The sequence below is a fragment of the Dermacentor silvarum genome, chromosome 7 (assembly GCF_013339745.2).
Source record: "Dermacentor silvarum isolate Dsil-2018 chromosome 7, BIME_Dsil_1.4, whole genome shotgun sequence".
Lineage (NCBI taxonomy): Eukaryota > Metazoa > Arthropoda > Arachnida > Ixodida > Ixodidae > Dermacentor > Dermacentor silvarum.
Genome location: NC_051160.1, coordinates 69,035,184 through 69,059,204, shown reverse-complemented (window position 1 = coordinate 69,059,204; position 24,021 = coordinate 69,035,184). Strand labels below are relative to the sequence as shown.

At 42.6% G+C, this 24,021-nt stretch overlaps 2 protein-coding genes across 5 annotated transcripts in view; both read left to right on the top strand.

Annotated features, from left to right (window-relative positions):
• LOC119458164 (uncharacterized) overlaps positions 1 to 13,459 on the top strand; it is a 51,347-nt gene extending 37,888 nt beyond the window's left edge. Inside the window, exons 1-3 of one of the 4 annotated variants that reach the window (XM_037719991.2) lie at positions 6,865 to 6,996; positions 8,348 to 8,428; positions 12,795 to 13,459. In XM_037719991.2, the coding sequence (XP_037575919.1) occupies positions 8,356 to 8,428; positions 12,795 to 13,360 (639 nt within the window). In that variant the 5' untranslated portion in view covers positions 6,865 to 6,996; positions 8,348 to 8,355 and the 3' untranslated portion in view covers positions 13,361 to 13,459. Of the gene's footprint in view, positions 1 to 6,864; positions 6,997 to 8,347; positions 8,429 to 12,791 lie in introns of those variants that run through there. The other 3 variants (XM_049670816.1, XM_049670817.1, XM_049670815.1) reach the window with 3 other exon arrangements.
• A 6,194-nt stretch (positions 13,460 to 19,653) lies between these two features.
• LOC119459562 (uncharacterized) lies at positions 19,654 to 23,647 on the top strand. The gene is made up of 3 exons (XM_037721273.2): positions 19,654 to 19,809; positions 21,817 to 21,902; positions 22,960 to 23,647. Exons 2-3 carry the CDS (start codon positions 21,830 to 21,832, stop codon positions 23,502 to 23,504), a joined length of 618 nt encoding a protein of 205 aa, XP_037577201.1. The 5' UTR covers positions 19,654 to 19,809; positions 21,817 to 21,829; the 3' UTR covers positions 23,505 to 23,647.
• The last annotated feature ends 374 nt before the right edge of the window (positions 23,648 to 24,021 follow it).

Here is a 24,021-nt window from a genome sequence, read left to right as displayed (position 1 = left end):
TGCTGAGAAAATGCAGGCAGCACTGTTAGTATTGCAGGAGTCACAGTCGTCAACGGGGTAACGCGACAAGCTGCCAGCGTCTCGGTGCAGGTTGCCAGACTTGCACAACACGAAATATCAAAATTCTTGTAGCCTCGAAGCCCATCGACCAAGCCGGCCTGTAGGATCCTTTAGCGATGAGAGCCAGCAGAGGGCATGATGGTCACTGACTACGGAGAAAGGATGGCCGTCCTTTCTTCGTAGTCATAATAGTTTTGTATTCTGAATTATATATAAACGTAAATCATTGTCACGCGTGGCCACACATCCCTGCATGTAAGCAGGGACTTCCTGTATAGAGAAGGCTATGACATTGGTTGCGCGGTACCGTCAAGCAGAATAAATACCGTCACAAGAGTCCGTGAAGCCGCCAGAAATATTACACAAATTTATGTATTAACCATCATTTCCAGTGTAGAGGAAGAATTTCTGCGCCAGAGTTTTTTCTAGAAGTTTTTAGGGCACTCCATTTTATGGGTGACTTTTTTGTGTTCCGTTCACAGTGTGTACGAAGGAGCATACCTATAGAACGTTGGTCTGCTCTACCGGCAGCCTCGTGCAACTCTCGAGGGTCACAAGAAATAACTTGAATAGAGCTGCCCCTTTACATGTCGTGGCGTGTTGCAGGAACTCTGCGAAGTTTATTCCTTCCAATTATGCGTATCACTCGCGCCAACTCGTGGATGGTGAAGACCGGCATTACATGAGGTTTACAACTTGGCCTACACCTGCGCTGCACACGCAGGAGAAGCCCGCACGCACGCTTCTCGTTGCGGTTTTTGGTGAAGTTTCAATTGGGTTCGTGAATACAGCCAAGCTCTGGAAGGCGTATGACAATTCTCGATGACTTTATTGGACTTCGTTGATAACCACGAGAAAGCTGAACTTGCCCTCATCGTTGTACATCCCTCTTCTATGTCATCGTCATCTCTCGTCCAGCATTTACATCCCCGGTCCTGTTTCGCCTTGTGCAGAGTAGCATGTTGCAGCACGCTAGCTCCGGTTGACCTCTCTTTGCCTCCTACGAATAAATATCTCTCTCTCAACTGAATCAAATATTTGAACTTAGATCTTAACTTAGATCCGTGGCGCAGCTGTCCGTCTAGGCGATCGATCCATAATATTGATCTAGGCGCCATTCAGCACAACATTCATACCCGCCGTGAGATGGCGTTGCTGGCTTTGGCATGGCGCTGCTAAGCCTAACGTCGCGGAATTGAATTCCGGCCGCGGCTGGCTGCATTGCGGTGGGGGTGAAATGCAAAAACGCCGGTGTACCATGCACTGGGTGCAAGGTAATGAACGCTAGATGGTCAAATTTATTTCGGGGTCTCTCCCTACTGCCGCGCCTCATAATTGTATCGTCGTTTTTGCGCAGTAGTATCACATAATTAATAATAAATATTTTGAACACTACACTGATGCTCATAGAGTGACCAAAACCGAAATGCAACCGGAGGTATGTGTGTCCCAGCCCCAGGCAGCGTTCACCTACCCATCGGTTACTTTTAGCTGATAAAGTACACAAACAGGCGTATTTTGTCTTATCGCTGGATCAGGCCAAATTGTGTACAGAGAAGCTACAAAAGCGTGCGCTGAATAAAAATTTTCCTCATACCAACACGGCCTCCCGCTGTGCTGACACACTATAATGTTTTCCTTCCAAATAATGATGCGGAAATAATCTTCAGCAACCCATTTGCGTTACGTCCCGTGACATGCTCTTGAACTAGTTCACCCACATTTTATAATGGGTGGCTATTTGTTATTTTAAGCATTGCCATATATTTACTAGTATACTAAACTTTGGTCAGGTGCATGCGGGTATATAAAAATTACTATAATATAAATAGGTACCTATTGAAGGGGAAACCGTGTAGTATTCATATCTCCCATAGTCAAGTGTACGCACCGAAGCCACTCAACCACATCCTATAAACATGCTGAGCATTTGCATTACCAGCTTTAGTGGTAACTTGTGCGGCTGAGGCATTTTCTTGCTTACGCTTGAGCTCTAAAAAAATACTTGTTGGTGGTGACTACCATAATAAAGATGGAGGTTTATTTTTCTGGCTTTCTTTCTGTCCTGCTTCTCTAACTTCGGTGTCATTAGAGAGAATCGACACTCTTAACTGCGTAGCAGGCTATAACCTAGCGCACACAGATTCGTTCAGCTTTGGCACGACATTCTGGCCGCCCGGCTGCTGACTTAGTCGCACAAACATGGTCTGTGAGAGAAAATAATAAACGAAGGTGTTTTAGAAATTGAGGCACTTTTTTGTTTTCTTGAAGACGAAAACGTTGACTGCGGCTTCATGTGTTCTTTCCTGTGGCAATAATTGGCTCTAGGCCGGATATATACTTTCTCTATCAAAAGAAGGCATTGCACCGTGGAGATGCGGAGTGCAATATTTTAGCTACCATTTCCTGTAGGCGTGCAACTCATATGCAGTATTCATGTTTTATCGGTCATGACCAGCATCGCACGACCTCTGACCGCCCAGATGACGTGGCATGTTAGCCCTGCTATGATATCTATTACCGAAGACCAGTTTGAAGACAGAACATAGCAGCCCTCTTGAAGGTGACTGCAGTATGATTTATTACTGGTTGAACAGCCTTTTAAGGTGGTGCTGCAGGTAACCAGCGGGGAGCTGGGAAGGCTTCTAGCCTCATTGACAAAATTCACAAGCGGCGACGTAACGCCATGCAGAATGGGCAAGGCCCGGCAAGAAAAAACGGCGACGCACTCGGTCATAGGTTGGAGATACGCCGAGGTGTCCTGCCATTGGTGCGTCCTGAAGCTCTTCTAGAACGGTTGATCGGAGGTGTTTAGGTACTACAAGTATTAACTCAGAGCCGTCCGGATGAAGGTTGCTACGGTATAGAGTACCGTCGCGGAGGACGAAGAGGCGTAGAGTAGCATCGGCCGGAGGGTGTTCAAAACGTAGGATGAGTGCTCTGATGTAGGCACCACGACGTTGATCGTCGGCGAAACGAAGGAGCAGTGATACTGAGAAAACGCAAGCAGCACTGTCAATATTGGAGGAGTCAGAGTCGTCAACAGGGTAACGCGACAAGCTGTCAGTGTCTTGGTGCAGGCGGCCAGACTTGTACACCACGGAATATAAAAATTCTTGTAGCCTCATAGCCCATCGACCAAGCCGGCATGTAAGATCTTTTAGCGATGAGAGCCAGCAGAGAGCATGATTGTCATTGACTACGGAGAAAGGACGACCGTCCTTCCTCCGTAGTCAGAATAGTTTTGTATTCTGAATTTTATATAAACGTAAATCATTGTCACGGGCGACCACATATCAAAAAAAGGAAAGAAACAGGAATGGGCCACCTCTGAAAGAACCATTTGTAGTCACAGACTAGTAGCCTCTCGTAATTCTAACCCCTTATCTGTACAGAAGAGTATGCGCTTTTTGCTAGAAGTTTTGCATTTAAACATAGAAAAGTTTGATTTATTTGTCATTTACTAGCAACTACATTTCATGTCACCTCGTTAAAGAATATAGCTGAGTTGGACACCTTAGCACTTCGCCGTAAAATTTCTCGCCTATAACTTTTCCATAAGCTTTATCATCATCCATCACTTCATGATGATTTCTTTCAGTCACCACAAGTTATCTTTCCACGTCGCGACCATCAATACAAAGTCAAACGCATTAACTGCCAGTCATTCCATTATGCATATTCATTCTTACCGCGCACAATAACTGAGTGGAACGCCTTACCATCAGACATTGCCACGGAACCTGACTTGACTAAGTTTCAAGATTTAATTCGCTCACGACTTGTCAACTAATCATATTATTATTATCTTGGGACTTTTACAGTGTTTTCGATGTTTGTTGCTGTTTTGCTTTTCGTTTCAGTTGCCTTATGTTCTCCAAATATGTACTAATGTTTTCTCTGAAATAATTGTGACTCATTGTGTATATTACGTTTGTATCACTCTATTATTATTTTTGTTATATTGTCTTGTTCGTTAATATGATGTATAATCTATGACCAGTGCCTGTGACCCCCCCATGTAATACCCTCATAATGAGGGCCTTTGGGGGTATATTGAATAAATAAATTGAATAAATGTACTTTCGACGTGGGACTCTTACCCTGCATATGTTGGCAATGTCGAGAAAGCATAATGTGAAAATAGAAACTTTATAAACCAATAGTTGCACAATGCTGTGCAGCGCGCTGCTATTACCAGTTATGAAACCATAAACTACATCAATTTTGTAGTAAACACAATGCTAGCAGGCAAAAGCGCTAGGTTACGTAATATATGTCTGCTATAGGCGCATTTTCCAGGTTGCGAAACTAGAACTGCCAGGTGTAGGCTTACCGCTGGTACGTTTCTTTACTTTCTTGATGTTCTTAGTAAAAAATGTTGAGTTGTCGACCGGTAGGTATTTAACTCTGACCATTCCTCTCCCCACTGCAGGAATAGCCTTTATGGGTGCCTGTGCGTGCGCCAGCTTTCTTCTGCCGTGCTGAGTTTTGTCTTCCCATCAAATAAAAGCAGTTTTACGTTGATGGCTTCTGAGCTGCTGCTACAAATGTATGATAAGATACAATTTCATACTGGCAACGGTTCACTATACTACTAGGCTCTGTTGTTTGGTTTTTCATTAAAGGAATGCGAAGACGCATTTATCTGGACCGCCCATGTTCTTTAGATCACACTACAAGCTACTAATGTAAACAATTCTCGAGGTCGTGCTTTGGCGCAAGCGTAGGTGGCGCAAGCGATGAGGTTACGTCCTAGCCTGCATGTTTAAGACGTAAAAATTATCTAATGTGGCAGACGAAAGCCTATTAGCATTTTATTTTTAAAAAACCGAAAAAAAACCTTACGAAAGAATTTTTGAAAAATGAGCATAAAAAATGCGTTCTACGAAATTAGAGCAAGAAGAGAGCAGCAGTAAGCACAACTTTCTTTTTTTAAGCGAAGCATGAGTGGCGATTTAAACCTGGTTTTCTGCAATGACAATCTTGCGACTATCACACCGTTTTTTTTCTTCTGAAGGTAGTGTAGTAGGAAATCTTGAAAAGGGCCGATCTTGAAGGTAGTGCAGTAAGAAATTGTGCGCCAATCTCGAAGTCAGTACAATCTAACATGTGGACCATTGCCGTAGAGATGGGCCAATGAATATTGTCGCAGTTCACCGAGCACATGAGCTTTATTGACCGAGGTACGAGAAGTACTCCATCGTACTCGAGTAGAGGGATCCGAGAGGTTCTCAGGAGCGTCTTCCTCGTCGTCCCTAGCAAGTGTTCGTACTCTCGAGCGTGTAGGTCGTCGTCTTCGTTACCGCCAGCATGTAGGTGGACACCGATATTCGAAATGTTGGAGGCCAGCTGATGACAGCAATAGGCAAACGTACATAAGGACCCACTAGGACATATAGGTTTTGTAGCAATTCTCGTAATTCTACCAGAGTGCTGCAAAGCGCTCATATTGCGAATGTACTTTTATCGAGAGTACAGCGCCATGGTTAACATGCGAGACGATGTGTTGACATTGTTGACATTCACAACAGGTAAAGATCTGACCCACAGCGCGGTAGAAAAATGCCAACCTTTACGTGTTGTCAACGATGACGTTTGCATACCACCGCTATCATGCAGCTTGGTTTCAGCCAGTTACAACGGACTGTGTAACGAAGACGGAGTAGCCGCACAAATAACTGCCCTTCTCCAACGTCAAGATGTTGCCATTGCTCTAAGCATCGTGAGCTTAACAGATGGACGAGCCGAGGTGCTGCTGACAAATTTCACCAACGAGCGCCGGCACACCAGTAAAGGCACTGCTCTAGCATACCTTGATGAAATCGCCCACGATCAAGACTTCGTTAGTGTGTAAGGGTGAGCAATAGATGATGCAGAAGCGCGTGCACATGTTGTCGATGTTGGCCCAAGGAGATACAACATGTTCTGGCATTGCTGGACCAGTTTCTGAACTGCTTCTCCTCAACGTCACGAGAGGGCCAAATGCCGCTGACAAAACACCGCATCATCACCGAGGAGACAGCACGACCTATTCGGCAGAGTACGTGCCGTGTATTACAGAAAGAACGCAAGCCGATACAACAACAGGTCAAGAGTATGGTAGAGGATGAAGCAATGCAGCCTTAGAATATGTACCGCTCTTCAATGAACCACTTCGACTGGGTCACTAGTTATTGCAACAAGGAGAGGCACGCTGCGCTGCTCTATACGGCTGAATTGGAAACACTTCGCAAAAGCATTAACCATTCGCCAAAGAGTTAAATGTTTAATAAGAACCGTTCTCTACCGAGCCGTGATTGCTTTCCATTACTGAGGTGTCAACTAGGGTTCAGCCAGCTCTATTTTTTAGTGATGTCAACGTCGAAGAAAGAGAAGGTTCCTATGTGGCAAGGCTTTTACGACGAACGCATGTCGCGTCGTGTAGATGCACGTATATCTGTGATTCTTGGACGCCATAGGCTTGAACGTTCGGACTGGCGCGTGTGCGACCACAGATACCGAGCAAGAGCGGAAGTAGCTTTGTCAACAGCACCTAGCTTTCGCAGCGTGCACGATAATGATGGTTGTTTTTGTAGCGCGAGAAAGAGGAAGCAGCTTCATTAAGAACATCAAGCTTTCTGAGCACGTTTGAAATAATGGTTGCTTTTATAATGGGCATCCAACAAGTATAGCTACGGACGTGCGTATCCGGCACGGGCAACATCAAGCACAAACAATACTCCGTGAGGCAATTTTGTAATAGAAGTCAGATAATTCCTTCGCCACATGGCTTATCTGGAGCAAGTAGCAGCCGATGCTCGACACCCTTTAAAGCTGCTCTGCAAAGAATTATTTCCAAACACTACACAGTGGCTTCGACGTCCCTTCTATCAGCGGCTGCTTTAGGCTTGCACTTGTTAGAGTAAGCTTGGAGCTTCGTGAGACAACGGAAAAGTGAGTGTGCCACAATTTTGTTCTCTGGTCAACCTCTTTAGCCACCGGGAAACTCTAGACTTCAATGAGCATCAACAGGCGGCGTGTCTATTCAACTTGAAAAAGATATTCTTTTACGCTCAAGAGCATTGACGGCCATGAAAATATGAGGGAATATTAGCATCAGTGAATACTCCAGTAATCGTCATCGCAGGTTCCCATGGGAAATGGCATAAAAAATGTTTACAAAATTAGCCGTCAAAGCATTTTCAAGGCTACTGCTACAAAATTCCTTACTGCAGCAGCTCATCAGGTGCTCTCAGTAAGAGCAACAAACATAAAGTTTGCAAAATATTTCGTGTGCCTCATCGATTTTCTTCTAATGAAATTGCCGCTATATCCTGTAATATAAATTGTGACAGAGGCTCATTCGGCTTCAGGTAGTCCCGGGCTTATCACTGCTAATTAACTGTCTTAAAGCCGCATTGTGCTCCAGTGCAATATTATTTCCTCTAATAAGTATGATATATCTGTAATGGCCGTTTCAGCATACTGTAAAAATACCAAGGTAATAATTGCAAGCGAACTCATTTTTTTTATTTACTCGCTGCTGCTGTATTATTTTGATAGTGATAGTAGTCATGTAAAAATAATGTTATTGCTATGTGGACCAAATGTGGTAAAAGTGTGTGCGCCTATTCCCGCAAGCTTACATAAACTCTTCTCGGAATTGAATAAAACTTCAGCCATAGGTAATTTTTCATGTTCTAACGACAATAATGCAATAAATAATTTTTTCAGGTCACGCAGTACACATGGGGTGTACAGAATGTACTAGAATTTTATATACTGAGATTGTACCACTGATAATCCGTAGTTAATGGCACGCATTTTAGCTCTACAAGCCCCTACTAGCTCTCAATAGAGATTGGCGGTGAATGTCCAATTTTTTTAACGTGGCCTTCACCTGAGCTTTTTTTATATTGATACATGCATATTGCATGTTTCTTGTGGGCGATGCCCGTGGGCATCGCCCACAACGAAGATGACGAACTGCTTCTTGCTCTCGAGCTGTCGGCTGAACTGGCCAGCACTGCAGTTGTCTTGTGTAAATATACTTTGTAAATAGTCTCGACTGCCTAATACTTCACGTACCATTTTGGTGGAGGTGCTGCGTAAGGGGACCCGAGCTTGAACACATACTTTGCTGCGTTTGGGAAAAACATGGTGCCACTTGAGGTACAACATTATTTCCCAATATGAGCGTTATACATGTCTGCCTTTTGAATAGGCAAAATAATTTCCTCCATTTATATACTTCCCTGGGCTACTACTATATATATTCATGAAAGTCTTCCTCTTTTGTTTGCAGAGGCAAGCATGATGGTCGTCAAACCTTTGGCAGCCGTTATTTTGATGGCATCATATGCTGTAGCGATTCCATACTATAAAAGTGAGTAAACACTACTCCCTGTGAATAGTCACAACGTGAATTTCTTTTCTGTCGCAACGGCACAAAACTGAAGCGATAATTGAGACAAATCACCGAACCGAAGTGAAAAATTCCAGTGGTATTCAGAAAGTTGCCTTATACCACCAGAAATATTTTGGCCGAGATTGAAGAGACATCGTTGCTAAAAGTGTAACCTCTTGTCCGCCTAACAATACCAACTTTAGCAGGCATGGTGACAAAAGTCTTCTTAATAGAGTCGACTCTGAGACAATAATTTTTTTTCGCAACAGTTAGGGACCTGCTTGGTGGGCTTCTTAGCTCAGTTCAAATGAGAGATCAATAAATCCTATGACCAAAGCATTCACGGAGGCAAAGAACCAATGCACTTGTTCATCATACCAAAGTTATGGCAAATAATGTGCAAGCGAATATATATATATATATATATATATATATATATATATATAATAAAATTCACTGACTAGTCAGTTTTTTACCCACCCAAAATTATTTTCAGAAAATTTTTGTACCGCGCATACATTTTTTTGCCTGTATGACTTTGCTAACAATCGCGACAGTGTCCGCAAGTGAATGGCATTGACTGTCTGATGGACGCGAACACTCCAAAAAAGCCGAGAATGTTTATGATTAAAAAAATTACTTGATCCTGCAAGGCGTGCGTCATCACGGGCGCTTTGTCTCCGAAAAACAGAAATATTTGTATGTACACAATGTAAAATTCTATTCATTGATTGGTGCTGAATCACTGATGTGATGTTAAGGCTGCATAATAATATATAACACTCGATCATTCTATTTTTACTACAAGTATGCTAGTACTAATCATAAGTGAAAGGCAATCCTTCGATACATAGGGTTACTTTGCCTAAACGAGTTTCATTCGGTGCACAATTCAAGAACCTATACTCACTTCCTTTTATCTACAGAGCCAGGTATACAGAACAAAAAAACTCGCTTTAAGGCATTTGTCTTATAAAGTGTGCGTTTTGATTGCGGCAATAAAGATATTAGGCACAACAATATGACATTACATGAAACCTTTCTTTTAGTACGCGAGGAAAAACCATGCGCAACGGCTTCACATTTACTTTTGGTCAAATCAAGAAGATGCCGAAATACTACGTGCAAAAAAACACTACTCTCTCAGGGCTGATGGCGAAGCCCATTCACTAAGAAGAAATGGAAGAAATTACTGCTCTCCCCAGCATTCGATGTATTCCATTTCGTTTTAAAGGTACTGATAAATTCTTTTGATATTTTCCATCAGCCCGTGGTTTGCAGTCTCGCTAAAGGTAGTAGAAGGCTTGATCGTAAAATAATTGCAGCCAGAGTATCTTATATGAGTAATAAAAAAATCTATTCGCCTTAAATATAAGGATTGGAGCGGCCACAACAATTTTAACCACGGTAAGCTTGTCAATGCAGCCACCTCATATCCAAGAGGTAATATACTTGAGATCGCTCCCTCTTATTTGTTGATTTTGGCATCCTTTTTTGCAAAACTAGGCTAAACAAATGAGACACCTAAATCATTGCTATTGGGGGACAGTGTAGTCTAGGCAGGGAATCAAGCTGAGAGTCGCCAGGCGAATTCAGGTTCAGGGATCTACCATATTATGCTGTATATGCTAAATGTGGCTACTCAATTGCCACTAAAGATGAATCACAAAAGAAACCAAATATATATATATGCAATGAGAATACTCGCTTTCGTGCCCTAGCCCCCCAGCACATGAACTGGGTGATCTAACCATTACGCATCTTCTGCCTAACAAAGTTCTATTCTTTCAGCAGGATTATTTATAGAGGCGGACATTCGTTGCACGATAAATATACGCACCCATTCAACGAATTCTCAGAAAGACACAGATTAACTTTGTAACTAATTACTTTGAGACACTTGTTGCAATTTGCGAATTGAAGCCAGTCAGCTTGAGAGGCGTATCAACTGCAGAATGACACCAGTTGCGTGATATGCGCCATCAAAGTACCAGTAAAAACGCACTGTTGTTCCGCTTACGTTTTTACCAAAACGCTTTTTTATGCATTGAAACACAAAAGTAACCGGAACGCTCATGTATTCAATGCCACAGTTTGGGAAATAATATCTTGATACTGATATCATCTGGCAAATTATTTCAAGTGGATGCGTCTTGCAAACTCACCGGCTACAATATATAAACTGCAATCTGTGCCATAAAGTAATTAATTAGGAAATTATTTATTTAATTTGTGTTAATTAGTGAATTGTGTGCTTTATTCGACCTGCTAGTTATGTCTGCTTCTTCGAACAATCCAGCTCAGCAACAAGAATAATTCAATCTCTCACAGGCTATTTAAAAAATTATAAAACCTAAATATGATCATTCCTTTCGTTTAGAAGGGTGTAGACGTCCTTATAGGTGTATTAGATTTACCGCTTTCTTAACCATTAGTAACCATTAGCAAAATTATTAACAGGTTTAGTTGGTCCCTGGATTCTCAATAAAATTTACCAGCGCAATATAGACATTTGTAGACATACAAATGAGCCAGAGTACACGAATGCAGGTGAACAACTGAAGTTAATGCTCGGCTCAGCAAGGCAGGAAGCATAACACAAAGCATCATCACTCCCCATATCTGTCACTCATCCTCTAATATGCTCAATTTATTTTTGTGACGCCAACAGAAACAAACCACGGCCAGTAAATGAAGCTGATGACTGTCGAAATCGTCTCTGTAGGCGACGTTTCCATAAATCACAGTGTCCTAGATTTGTTTAGGTGAGAACCTGGTTGATTGATCTTCGAGGCATTTCAAACGATAAAAGAAACTGAAAACTGCATTATCCCAATTTCTGTTGGCCTCAGAAAGAAATAAACGCAGTATTTTATTCAGAGGATGCGTAGGCCGTCATGTTGCTGTGTTTTGTTTTTCTTTTCGTGTGTTTCAAGCATTAGGCAAATATTAGTTGTACGATATTTGTGCGTCCCTGTCTACTTTTGCGATCGTAACATCAGTGAGAAACCCCGAAAGAATACTGACTTCCTTGTTGGCATTCTATTACAACCTCCGGCCCCGTATAGCTTTGCCTGCATAGAGCCAAAACTTTATACAATACTGTATAATACAGTATAAGTTATACAATACAACGAGGTGTGGTAGCGATCTAGAATAATAATAAAAAATAAGCAATAAATAAATTAGAAGCCTAGCACGGAATTGTCTCTTTCAGATTCGCTTCCCATGAACCAATCACCTATATCTTCAACCCAAAATACTCGCAGCCAGAAAACACCATTATTTTTACTCAATATGTCCTTACTCTGATAGGACTGACATCATATATTGTTATTCTTTTGTACTTTCAGTGCCAAATGGAGATAAATATTCCAGTTACCTAAGTGGTAGTGTTGAACCATTGTCGCATATTTGTTATCACACAAACCAAGATTCATGTTTTATTGTTCTTTAAAATGCGTCATGTGTTTATATGAAGTGAACTTATTGAGGAGCGTGGCAGCCAGCAGGATGCAATAAAAGAATATTTCTGTATATATAAATAACAGGAAATGCCTGAGGCTCTTAAATTCTTTTCAACGTGCTTCCAAAAAACCTTTCTTAGCACATTTACTAAATAGCCAGCCACAGTTATCACAAATGACAGTTATCACTTGCGTTCAGTGTAGCCATGTTGCTATGACACTTTGCTACTGAGTAGCAGTTGCGTACTCTGCAATTAGCATTTGATTGGCGGCTGTAGTCATTTCCTAATACTAAAGCTATGGGCAAGATTGAAGAAAGGTAGACCCTGAGAATATATTCAAGTATGTCAGGCCTGTTACAATACAGTAAAAATTACAGCCCAGGTGTAACCGCGATAAGTATTACTACAGTAAGACGTCAAGAAGCACGATGTCTGTTAAGAAAAATGTATTCATTATAGAGATCACTGTCAATTGGCTCAAAAGTAAAATCATGCACTATCAGCATCAACGCGATTTACGACCAAAAGTTGAGACAACCCAAACAAAGAAGGGTTTGCCATTGCGGTAAAGTAGAGGATATAGGGAACTTGAAACGTCGGTTCCCGTAAAAACCTTGCCACTAGATGTAACTTGATAAGGAAATTGTGCCACGCGTCTATTAGGTAATATTATTTTTAAAATATGTACGTTATCTATTATCTAAACTAAAGTCTTCCTCGTTCGAAGCAACTCCCTATTGTTTATAAGAGAGTTTTGCTTCGTTCTTTCCTTCAATAAATCATGAACCCCGCTTGTAACATTATAAGAGCGAAAGCTTCCAGAAATTCTAAAATGCTAAATGGATGATTACCCTGTTCCCAATTTCCTTTGAGCAGACTGCGACTTCAGTGGAATCGACCTGGATGGTGCCCTGGACAAAGTTCTTGGTAATCTTCCCCGGTACCACGCGCCAGATCGTCGGGGTTTTCGGAGGGCTTTCGCGGGCCTAGAAACTGGCTCACTGAACGTAACTGGTCTTGACAAGATCCGACGATTCGGAGCAATCCACCCCTACTGTGACAACGGCACCCTGCTAATGAGTGTGGATGTCATCGACGAAGGCGACGTTGTCCTGTCGCTACCGTGGAGGGCCTGCTCTGGACATGAAGGCACTCTGAACGTGCGGACCGGATTATCACGCTTCACGCTCGTGTTCCGTGTCGTAACTGAAGAATCGAGCAACAATGTCGACAACACCGTTCTCACTTACGAAGGGCCACTTATCCCCGTGATTACGGTTGACCCACACATTTATATCAATGGCGCCGGTCGTGAAATAAGAACAGCTAGCATGATCCTCAGCAAGCTCTTGCCGGCGTTCACTGAAGGAGTGTGGAATGACTACTTCTTCATTTATTTCCGCGGGGCCCTTCGCGAGGCCCTGCGCGATGCCTTTGAGTAACAGAAAATTGCGTTCGATACGCTCTTTACAATCAGTCAATTTTCTTTCCTCAAAATCTTATCCAGTTTCGGTTCAGAAATAAACTTTGTGCAGCGCATCTTATTTTCGTCTTCTTTTTCTTTCTAGTATGGTCAAGTAGAAATTTCTAACGCCGGCGCGAAGTGTTCACACAGGTCTTTTTGTTGCATCTTCGAATTTTGCTGGAAATTATTTTCTCATAAAAGTAAATAGGCATAAAAATCTCGGCCGAAGCAACCTTGTGATGACTGTCAACGGTAACGCGTTTAGCACTGAATCAATACAGCGACACAACTTATTGCCACCGTTCAAACGACTTATTTAGGTGGCTTTTTATACTGCACCAGGACTCATCTTTCGCATTTCCCTGAAGACATGCTGTGCCATGTAGCACCGCTGCCGTGACGTCAAAATGCATTCAGCACCAGTGCGTGCGAACTCTGAGAAACGCGTCATGCAGCAGCCGGGATCCAGTCTCGCGCTTCTTTCTCGACACGCTGTGGTATCTATTGACGTGGCTTAGAAGTCGAGACAAGAAGCGCGGCACGCTGGAGCGTGCTAACGCTGAGAAGTTTTCCCTCGCTTGCCGCAGACCCTGCGGCACATACACCGTGACGTAAGTTTCCATAAAGAGTGGCACGAAAAGCGGTGGCGCGAAAAGCGTTCATTTAAAAGCGGCCCTTACGCAGGGCGCTTGTGGCGCAGCCTGCTATACTCGGGGACAGTTCATGTTGGCAGTGCCGCGAAGGCTACGTAGGGGGGGTGGGGGGGGGCTTGTGCACATTGGTGTTACTCCGCTAGTAGTCCGGCAGTATGCAGCCGAGTTCAATTCCAGTTCCGGTTTTGCTTGTTCGCCGCATTAAGGCGTCGACAATTCAGGCTGACGGTGTCTTATCCAGCATACACGTTGCAAACCGCCTCCTCGGTCTATTTTGACAGTCACACTTTTGTCACACTTCGATTATATTTTTCTCGGAGAACTAAACGGCGAGTTTTTGGCCGCACCCTAACCAGCACACATCGGGTACGCCATGTTTACTGCGGAGAACAGGCGAACAGGCGTTCGAAGAACAAACGTGGTTCTGTCTAAGAAACAAAAAAAAAGTAACTTCATGTAAAGGGAACAATAATTTTATTTTACCCACTACTTCCCATACCTGTTTCAGTTTCATAATAACATTAGTATTTATTCGAGCTAGATAAAGAAAAAAGCTATCATTCAAATTAAGCGCTATTTCCTGGCGCACGGGCAGGCATGCGTTTCCGTTCTGTAACTTTTACAGCACTGCCAAGAAAAGTTGTCCCCGAGTATAAAGCGTCGGGTTCTTGTCCTTGAGGAACCCGTGTGGTGTGGGTTAGGGAATCGAACAGTTTCGAACATCGTAGAAATTAAAAAAAGTTTTTTTTTGTATTGTACAATAGCACAGACCTACTGGTACATACAGAGTCGCCCATGTTGGCCTGACAGAGGTTCATTGAAGACCAGCACATACCAATTGACACATGCCCAGTCCCAAGTCGGAATCAAAGAGCTTCAAACGGTACATACCCAGTGCAACATCTGCAGTGACCCACGTCGCTGGGAAGGAGGTTCGCTGAAGAGCGGCATATCTGTACATATTGGCAGATACTCAGCGACTCAGGTTGGGCCAGTAGTCGGTTTCGGACTCCCGCTGGCCGATGCTCGATCGGACCAGCCCGATGCTCTAACTATTCGACCGAGAACTATAGAGTGACGAAGGTTGGCTCGAAAACGGGTAGATACAAACATGCGTAGATAGTGTCATCGCAGACAATTATACAGGCCGTAGCACCGCATTTTTATATGCAGACATCACCATTTCTTCTCCTGAGCTTTGATTCTTCTTCCTCTTCCTCAATTCGCATACCGGTACACTCTGGTTTTTCTTCCTCTGCCCCAAGTAATATGTAACATCTTTCCAACGGGGGTGGGGTGGGGGGGAGGTGGAAAAGAATAGATGAGACGACAAAAAAGAACGACAAACAACCAGTATGAAAAATAAAAGATGCCAGTACCTTTTTTCGATGGTCTCCTGATGAATAGTCAGCCTTGTGCACACTGTCCAAGCCAGAAAGCACAGCGGTGTTTCGACAGGCGTGACGCCAGGGTGTTTGTGCACTGAAATAATTCAGTGTACCGTCTCACTGAATGTGCGACATTTGCTCGAGGAAGGTATGGTGTGAGCCTTGTTGGCGCTCCTCGGGAAAATCTTCCAGACAGTACGTGGCACGGACTGGACGGGAAACGACACGGTAAGGAACCCAAAATTACGGTTGTAGATCGCCTGGGTAGGCGAACCAAGTGTCGAACAAGGTCAACGTCACCTGGATTGTACAGAAGAACGTGGTGGAAGGCGGTCCCGTGAGCTGCGTGAATGCGAGCATGAACATGCAGTTGCCTGATGTCACGGCTGTGCTGTTGTATGATGTGCGGGGAATCGATGGGGTGATAAAGATAAATGCTGAAATAAAGGAATGGAAGGCATGAAACGTTACTCTCCTAATCCAGAGCAATTGAAGGTTTGCGCCCAAATACAAGAGAGAGCAGCGTCGCTTGCATTGTTTTGTGTTTGAGTGTTTCGACAATGAATAGGGCATCCGGTAGAAAACTTTCTCAGTTGCTGTGGGAACAAACAGTTCACGAACACAGCGATGATGCCATTCAGGGTGCGATTTGCCTGCTTCACATGATCGTCGGTGGTTCACGGCAGTGGTTGCGGGCGCTAAGAGCAGCTTTGAACTCTTTAGACATAAAGCAGCTTCTGCAGTCCATAATCAGCAACCGAAAAATTTTACATAGATCGTCAGCTTCTCAGCTTTTGCAATCAGCTGCAATGAGTAGTCAGTAAGGAGGAGTAGTGTTGTTTGCTGCAAGCGAACGTAGCCTTGCAAACGGCGCCGGTAATTCCTTCGCCCAAGTGCCACCTATCAGACGTGGTAGTGCCTGAAGCCGGTCGCACTTGATCTGGTAACAGAAATCGCAACCACGAGAAGAACACGAAGCGTGGCAGGTTGCGAATTGTAAACGTCGGCCCACACAGCTCGCCATTCATTCTCCAACCGAGAGAGCAAGCAGTATTTAAAGATGTTTGACGTGTACGAGTATAATGTTATTCCTCGGTCATTTGGTAAACAAAATACGTCTATTGCACTTGATCGAATGAAATCACACAATGTAGCTAAAGGTATATCTTTGTCGGTAATTACAAGGATAGGATTTTGCACATTTACCGTAAATAACTTTGTTTAAGAGCTACAACAGTGCTATTTTTCTCAGGGTGAATTACAGCAGCAACGCATCCTAGTCTTAGTCCTGCTGGTGCGCAACACCGCGTACTCCTCTCCTGTTTTCATGATTCGCGTCTCAGTGAACCTGTGGTTGCAATAGACCTCCACAAGTTACGAAAATTGTCGGTCACTTTCAATGTTTTTTCAGTTGGGTCTGCCATGCATACAGTATATATATATATATATATATATATATATATATATATCAAAGAAGTAAAGAGTAACCGGAGCCAGCACAGAAGTAGTTCAAAAAATAGAAGCACCTAGGAAAAACATAACAAGGCTTTACTGGTAAAGTCTTGTTATGTTTTTCCTACGTGCTTCTATTTTTTTGAACTATATATATATATATATATATATATATATATATATATTCTAAGCAGCGTTTTACGATGCGTTTATGTGTATGGCACACAGGGGTATTGGGCAGTGGTCCAGACGGTTAAGGCTCCACGCTTCTAACGCTTTGAAAGTAGGCGAATTTCGAATAAAAATATGTGCAGCGAAAATTAGTTTCACATCGAAATGAGCACTCGTCTCATCACCGCACTTTTCATATACCTTAAGCAATCACCGATATATTTATAGGAGTCATTCTGCGTAATTTGCCGAACGCCAGCAGCAGGTTGATACCGCTATCTGATATCCCCGCCCCATTCCCGAAAAATGACGACGCCACGTTCTTTCAGTTTAACAAGATCAGATAGGGAACTATTCACCTTTTGAGCATTGCGTAGCAACACGTCTCCATTATCGTCGAGTTTCCGCATCTGTGTGGTCTGCGTATGCACGGTGGATAGGTCGCACAGAGTAGGCTTAATTTGGACCCAAACATTCACAAATGTTTATTCTTATTATACATTTGTGTGGCTTTTAGCGCCAACAAGACAAATGAGGATCCATCACCAGAATTGCATGTTCCACACAGTAAGCAAATAGAGCATATCCACTTTGTAGCCTTGACACATTTTCATGCCCTGTTCAAATGCACATGCGACAGATATTGCGATAAGCATCACCTCCGCGCACCTTTTGTAAATCTGCCATTATAGTGATCGCCAATATCTTTCAAGCACACAGTGTACGTAATTCTCAGAACCTCTACAGCAGGATGATGCGGATTTCTCCAAGCCCGGCCCAGACGCCCGCAAAAGCATAAGAAGCGAGGTTCTTTATGTCTAACATGATCACATGGACTACGAAGTATGTCTGAAGACAGGTGTCACAGCATGCTTTCGTCGCCGCCGAATGCTAACGTCTGAGTGGGCTGCACACGCAAGTTCCAGTGCTCGCGCGCAGGACGCTGAAATTAAGCTTACCGATAAGCGCTCGTGTGATACTATTATAGACGTGTTAGTCTTTTAGTGACAGCAAGGCGGATGATGCGTAGTCGCAAGAATTATCTGTTGCACGCAATAGTCAAATGCCACACGTCCACTTTTTAGCCTTTACAATTCCTCCTGGGCAGTAGAAAATGTATGGGCGATGCAAAGCTTTTCGACATGATAGAACCATCGTAATCTTATGCCCACACTCGCAATTTCTTTCTTATGTTTGTCGAGCCTCATTAAATATGCAATAATTGTGGTCCCGCTCTTGGGGTTGCACTATAAAAATAATGCATAGTCATGTGACCTAATATTCACCATCAAGTACAGTTCTTCTGATGTTTCGAACTGAACTATAAAGAGAACACGTTAGACACTATCCTGTGCTAGACGCTACCGTATGCAATCAGACACGCATTATGCACACCTTTAGTAAGCTGCAACCGTGGAGCAGCCGTGCCTTCAGGGAATCGTGCTCGTCTCGCACCGTGGGTTCCCGGGTTCGATTCCCGCCTGAGCCGAAATGTACCGAATTTTCTTTTCAAAGCCAGTAAGTTACTTCGTTTACAGGAACCTCCCTAAGAAATCTGAGGGCAATCCGAGCATTTTTACACGTGGTTTTGCTCCTTGCGGCGTCGGCCATTTTTTGTCACGGCGCCGTTTCGAAGCCATTTCCCTGCTACGCACGAAAGATGCAGCGGGTTCAGCTCCCGGCAACGGCGGCCTCATTTTGAGGGGCGCGCAAAGCAAAATGTCCATGTACCGTGCATTGATTGAATGTTAAAGAAGCCAAAGTGGTCAAATACATTTCGGAGTTCCTAACTACAGGCGTGCCTCATAATCACAACTTGGCTTTGGTAGGCAAAAAATACATTTTCAAACACAACCGCGAAGACCACGAAAGAAACGAAAAAGCTGTTCATAAACTACAATACAGGAAGCAGTATACAAGTGTTAAATATATGCGTCCGTTTGGATCCCCAGGGTGTCTGTGATAACATGGTGTGGCGTATTTACGGCGATGCCTTGCTGGCTGTAGTTGGTGTAGCAAACACGTGGATTAAGAGCGAAATAATAAAGCTGTGAACTTGTTCGAACAACTTTGAGTTTGTTTGGATATGCCACGAAACTGCAGCAAAACAGTAGAAACTTATTTTATACAAAAATTGGACAGTGATCCTGAGCTGGTAACTAAAAAAAAAAACCTTAGGTCTGCTGTTTCTAACGCCCCGCAAGCAGTTAAAAAACTAACATTGCAGAAACACACATCTGCAGCAATACGCCAGAAACCTCTGTTCACGTGGTGTTTAAGCATGTTATTAGGTGTACAGAAAACATTCTTTGCCCGTCCCAATAGGATACGTCCAGTCAAAAATAGATGCAGGCGAGGAATCACTTTTAATTCACGTCATTAAGGAGTAATTTTCTTAAATAGCTTCTTTACTTGTTTTGTTTACGCTTTGGTATCATCTGAGCTCGTTACATTTCTTCCGCCTGCAATCAGGAGCTGCAAGTTTCTCCTCATTAGTGTTCGTAAAGAAAGCGCGGATGTGCTACTTCCGGCGCGTTATTTTGATATTGTGGCAACACGCCATATCCGTTACTGGGGGCTCAGCGTTCCTTGCACTTTCACGCTTATCGGTGGCAATCAAGGCCATGGCACCCGAAGTATTCAAAAGGGGCACTCCAAGTTGACGCTCAGGCACCTTCCAGTTCTATTAGGGACAACCTCACGATACTGCAATTGTTACGAAGACATTCTGAGAACTTACATAGTGGAAACCACCGAAAATTGTAAGTTCTGCTTACATTGATTTACGTAAACATTATGACGTTTTCGAATGGTGCGTTATTGAGATAGCATTACGTCTTAGAAGGTGATACGAAGCTCGATATATTTAGGTGCTCAGAGACCCTACAGAAGATTGTACGTGTAATTCATTCATAAAAGAAAGGGACGAATGAGTGTTGCGTGAACCGCTACATTTTCGGCAATGTGAAATGTGGCAAAGCCACATTCACTTTTTGCTAAAGGGTCTTTTGCAGGCGATGTGAGAACTTTTTTTAGGTTTGAAATACACCCTAATTTATGGGCTCCTGTCTTCATTACGTTCACACATTCTTATTTGCTTAGATGTAAAATTTTTTGGCTAAAATGCAAGCAATCTGTCTCATAGTCCACTATAAGCGCTACAGTAAGCTTACGTTGGTACTCTTAAAGAGAAAAAAAAACTCCAAGCAATAGAACTCACCACATATGCTAAAAATATATGCTGCAAAACCTGTCCTGCAGTCTTTTAGTATAAGCTAGATCGCCTACAGCATAGGCCATTGAACGAGTGCTGTGATGCTGTTATCATTGGCACGTAATTAGAAATACTGTTGGCGACTAAGGCTGTGGTACTACCTTGACAAACCAAAGTTGAATTCGCGTAGAATGCGCTGATAATATGAAATTGTTTTATTTTGTGAAATATATAGCCAAGAATCAACTACGCCCAAATAAAGTTAGCATTTTGTGCAAATTCGTGACAACAATTGCCTTACACAACAAAATTCACTTACTTATTCTGTTGGCGTTTGCGATTGCATTGTCGAATACTATTTTGGTATGGGGTATTCTTTCCTTAAAAGCAATTGTGTGGTTCCTATTACTAACCAGTTCACCAGAAATTTCTGGTGACTAGCCATTTCATGGTGGGGTCCTGCGACCACAGATGCATCATTCATGGCATAACATTAATAAAGAGAACATGTCAAAGCTTGTGTTTTGACCGATAAGCAGACTTTAGGCAAAAGAAACAGAATGTCTGTTTTGCTTATTATTGTACAGATAGTCTAAGAGATTTTTATTAGAAGAAACAATGACGGGACAAAGCAAAATAAACAAATAAAATAATATTTATGTAAGATAACTACGGGTATCACGAACCGCATTCAGGTAAAAATGACGACTAATATACAGATCAATAAGTTTATGATGCTGAAATATTCAATATACGCTTCCTTTGACGTTCTTGGAACCGAAATATCAAAATCATTCGCAGATACGGCCGTGCCTATATGCTACGTCATGAATGTAATGAATATATGAACCTATTCAAGACATAAAGATGTGTATATGCATGGTTTGCCATAGACGTGAATAAAGATTCAATGTTATATTCAGAAATAGTGATTAGGCAACAATAGGTACAATGCATGGTTTCTCTCGCTGCAACTACGCATTCATCGTCGAAATTGCGAAACTGCTGATAATCTGTTGATTCGCAATTTTATGATGGCTCCAATAGCTTAAATATTGTTGGCGCCTACTATGGCGAATATGCATTGGAGTTACATGACGCTTCATTTGCAAAATTTTGAACCATGTTCTTTCTTTCACATGAGTCTAGATGGTCACATTGCTCAAACACCGCCATACGCGGCCATGACTGTATGCCCTGCTAAGATTGTGTGTGGCATTGCATAATTTGCCAAGGACTAATCTTGCACATATGCACAAATATCGAAGAAAATGGACAGGAGGACGGCCTCCGCGTGGGTTAATTTGCAAAGCACTGCACGTCTAATATTAAAAAAAAAAAAACTTCCGCAGGTGAAGCTACGGCTGCACCTGCGGCAAGTTATATTATTGCCGCCTTCATTTTCCTTTTTCCTGTGATTTCTTTATTTCAATGAAACACGCTAAAGATTACTGATGCGTTCTCCTGTTTTACCTAACAATAAATGAAGCCTTTTGGATTGATATACTCTTTTTTATCATGGTAATGTAGCAAGCAATGGCATGTTTATTTCCAGGTGAAAACGCATCATGGCAATATTGAAATTGATTGCCGCTGTGCTTTTCATGGCGACAACTGCTGCTTCCTACTCCTCAGGTGAAGGTAAGCGCATCGAGTTTTATTCTGAATAAAACTACACATTCCGATATATTTGCTCGCATCAAGCAGTTCAGTCCATTTGAGCGATAATATAGGAAATATTCGGGTTAACCATAAGTCATTTTCCTTGCGTGTTTCTAACTTTACGTTACGTATACTTCACTCTCTCACATAGGGCACGATATATTATGCTTAGAACATGATGAACGTCACACATCACTGTTCGTGAGACCATTATTGCTTCAATTTTCGGATGAGAGTACACAGTTCTTTAAATTATTAAATAGGCTGAAAAAGTAAGCCTCTCAACTATTAGAATAGGAGCGAATACGACTCTTTAGTATACTGGCTAAGATGCATTCAAATTTTCTAAGATTTGACGTGCCTTTGCATTGGTTTGGTAAGTTGCCTAATTGGTTACTTCACAACCCAACCATAATCTTAGTTTTAGTCGTTTGACCTACTGTTTTGTGGCAGCATGCCATTAAACTAAGAAAGTAATTTTTCCTTTGAATCGTTAATTCCAAGTAAACGCTACGAGCTTTCTTAGTCTTTACAGTATCTTCGAGTTACCGCAAAGAAACCTTGAAGCTAAAACGCAATGCCAGCATTCTGTTTCTGGTGAATCTTCTTTTTATGAAACTCATACCGATAATACTATAGTACACCATCTAAATAGTATTCAAAGAAAAGAACGCGCTTTCAAGTTCTCTGAGTTTTCCTAGGGCATGTGAACCGAGATCTATGAACTCAAGTAGCTGTTACCCAATTAGAAACTGATCGTACATTTAAAATCATGTTTAAAAAGCAAGTATATTTTATGCGTATTTTAAAGATATATTTCGTGTGTAACCAGCCGGTAGTATCATGCATGTTATTTTATTAATTAAAATAAGTTCAAGCTACATAAGTATGTTAGCTACATGGGCAATGTGATCCAAGCTACGTCGTTGTTGAAACATTCTCTCGAATTACTTTAAATTCCTTTCATCGAGTATTATGTGGAAATGGGTTAATATAGGAAGGTCTTTTTATACCAACGCTTTTCTTTCCCCCACAGAATGTGACTTCTCTGTCGTTGACCTGGACACCGCGGTGGAGGAGATCCTTGCCAATCTTCCCACTAACTACACCCTCACCAAAGAAAAATTCTTTCCTGTCATTGCTGGCCTTGAAGCGGGACCCCTTAGTGTATCTGGGCTTGACAAAATAAGGCAATACGGTGCTGTACAGCCTTACTGCGTCCGTGGCACACGCTTTCTTCAAGTGGACCTCGTCAACAATGCCGACGTAGCTTTCTACATGCCTTGGCGAACGTGTTCGGGCCACGAGGGCCACGTGACATTGTTCGCTGAATTGTCGCGCTTCACAGTCCTTCTTCGCGTAGACAGGGGAGGCTTTGCCGAGAATTTCGTTCTCCGCTACGAAGGCCCAACCGTTCCCGTAAACACTTACAGCGTCCACTTGTTGGTCAAAGGTGCCGGCGTAGGCGGTAAAATCGCCAGTGGTATTCTGAGCAAGTTCTTCCCGGCATTCGTGAATGAATTGTGGAATGACCACTTCTTTAATTACTTCACACATTTTCTACGTATTACTCTGCAGTAAACGTAACGGGCACATCATGCTAAGTTTTATACAGCAGTCATTATGTGAAGACTTTCAGTAAAACAGTACGTGGAACAGTAGCCGCATCGTAAAAGCCAAAATGCTTACTCGCAACGTCTTCAGATCCTTCTATATAATACGATAAATTATTGGCGTTGAATAAACGGTTTGTCTAATCTTGTTTCGAGACTGCTTATTTTGCCTCGTGCTTACATTTAATTCAGCAGGAAAACGCGAGCGTGGTGAAATTGTTCACCCAAAAAGGATTCTTTGGTGCCTGCACAGAATGCCACTCATGTGGAACCTCTACTCAATTGAAACTGGGAGTATTTCGAACAACCGCCTCACGTAAAATTTTTCAACTTTTCTCGCGGTTTCAGATACCGGGCGAAGAAAATGTTTGCGCTGCACTCAGTTAGCCCAAAAGCCAAACAAAAAGAATGAAAATTATTGGTCAGAAATCATCATCGCTGATTGTCAATGTAATGGAACAGCCGAGCGCTTGAAGAAACGTCAT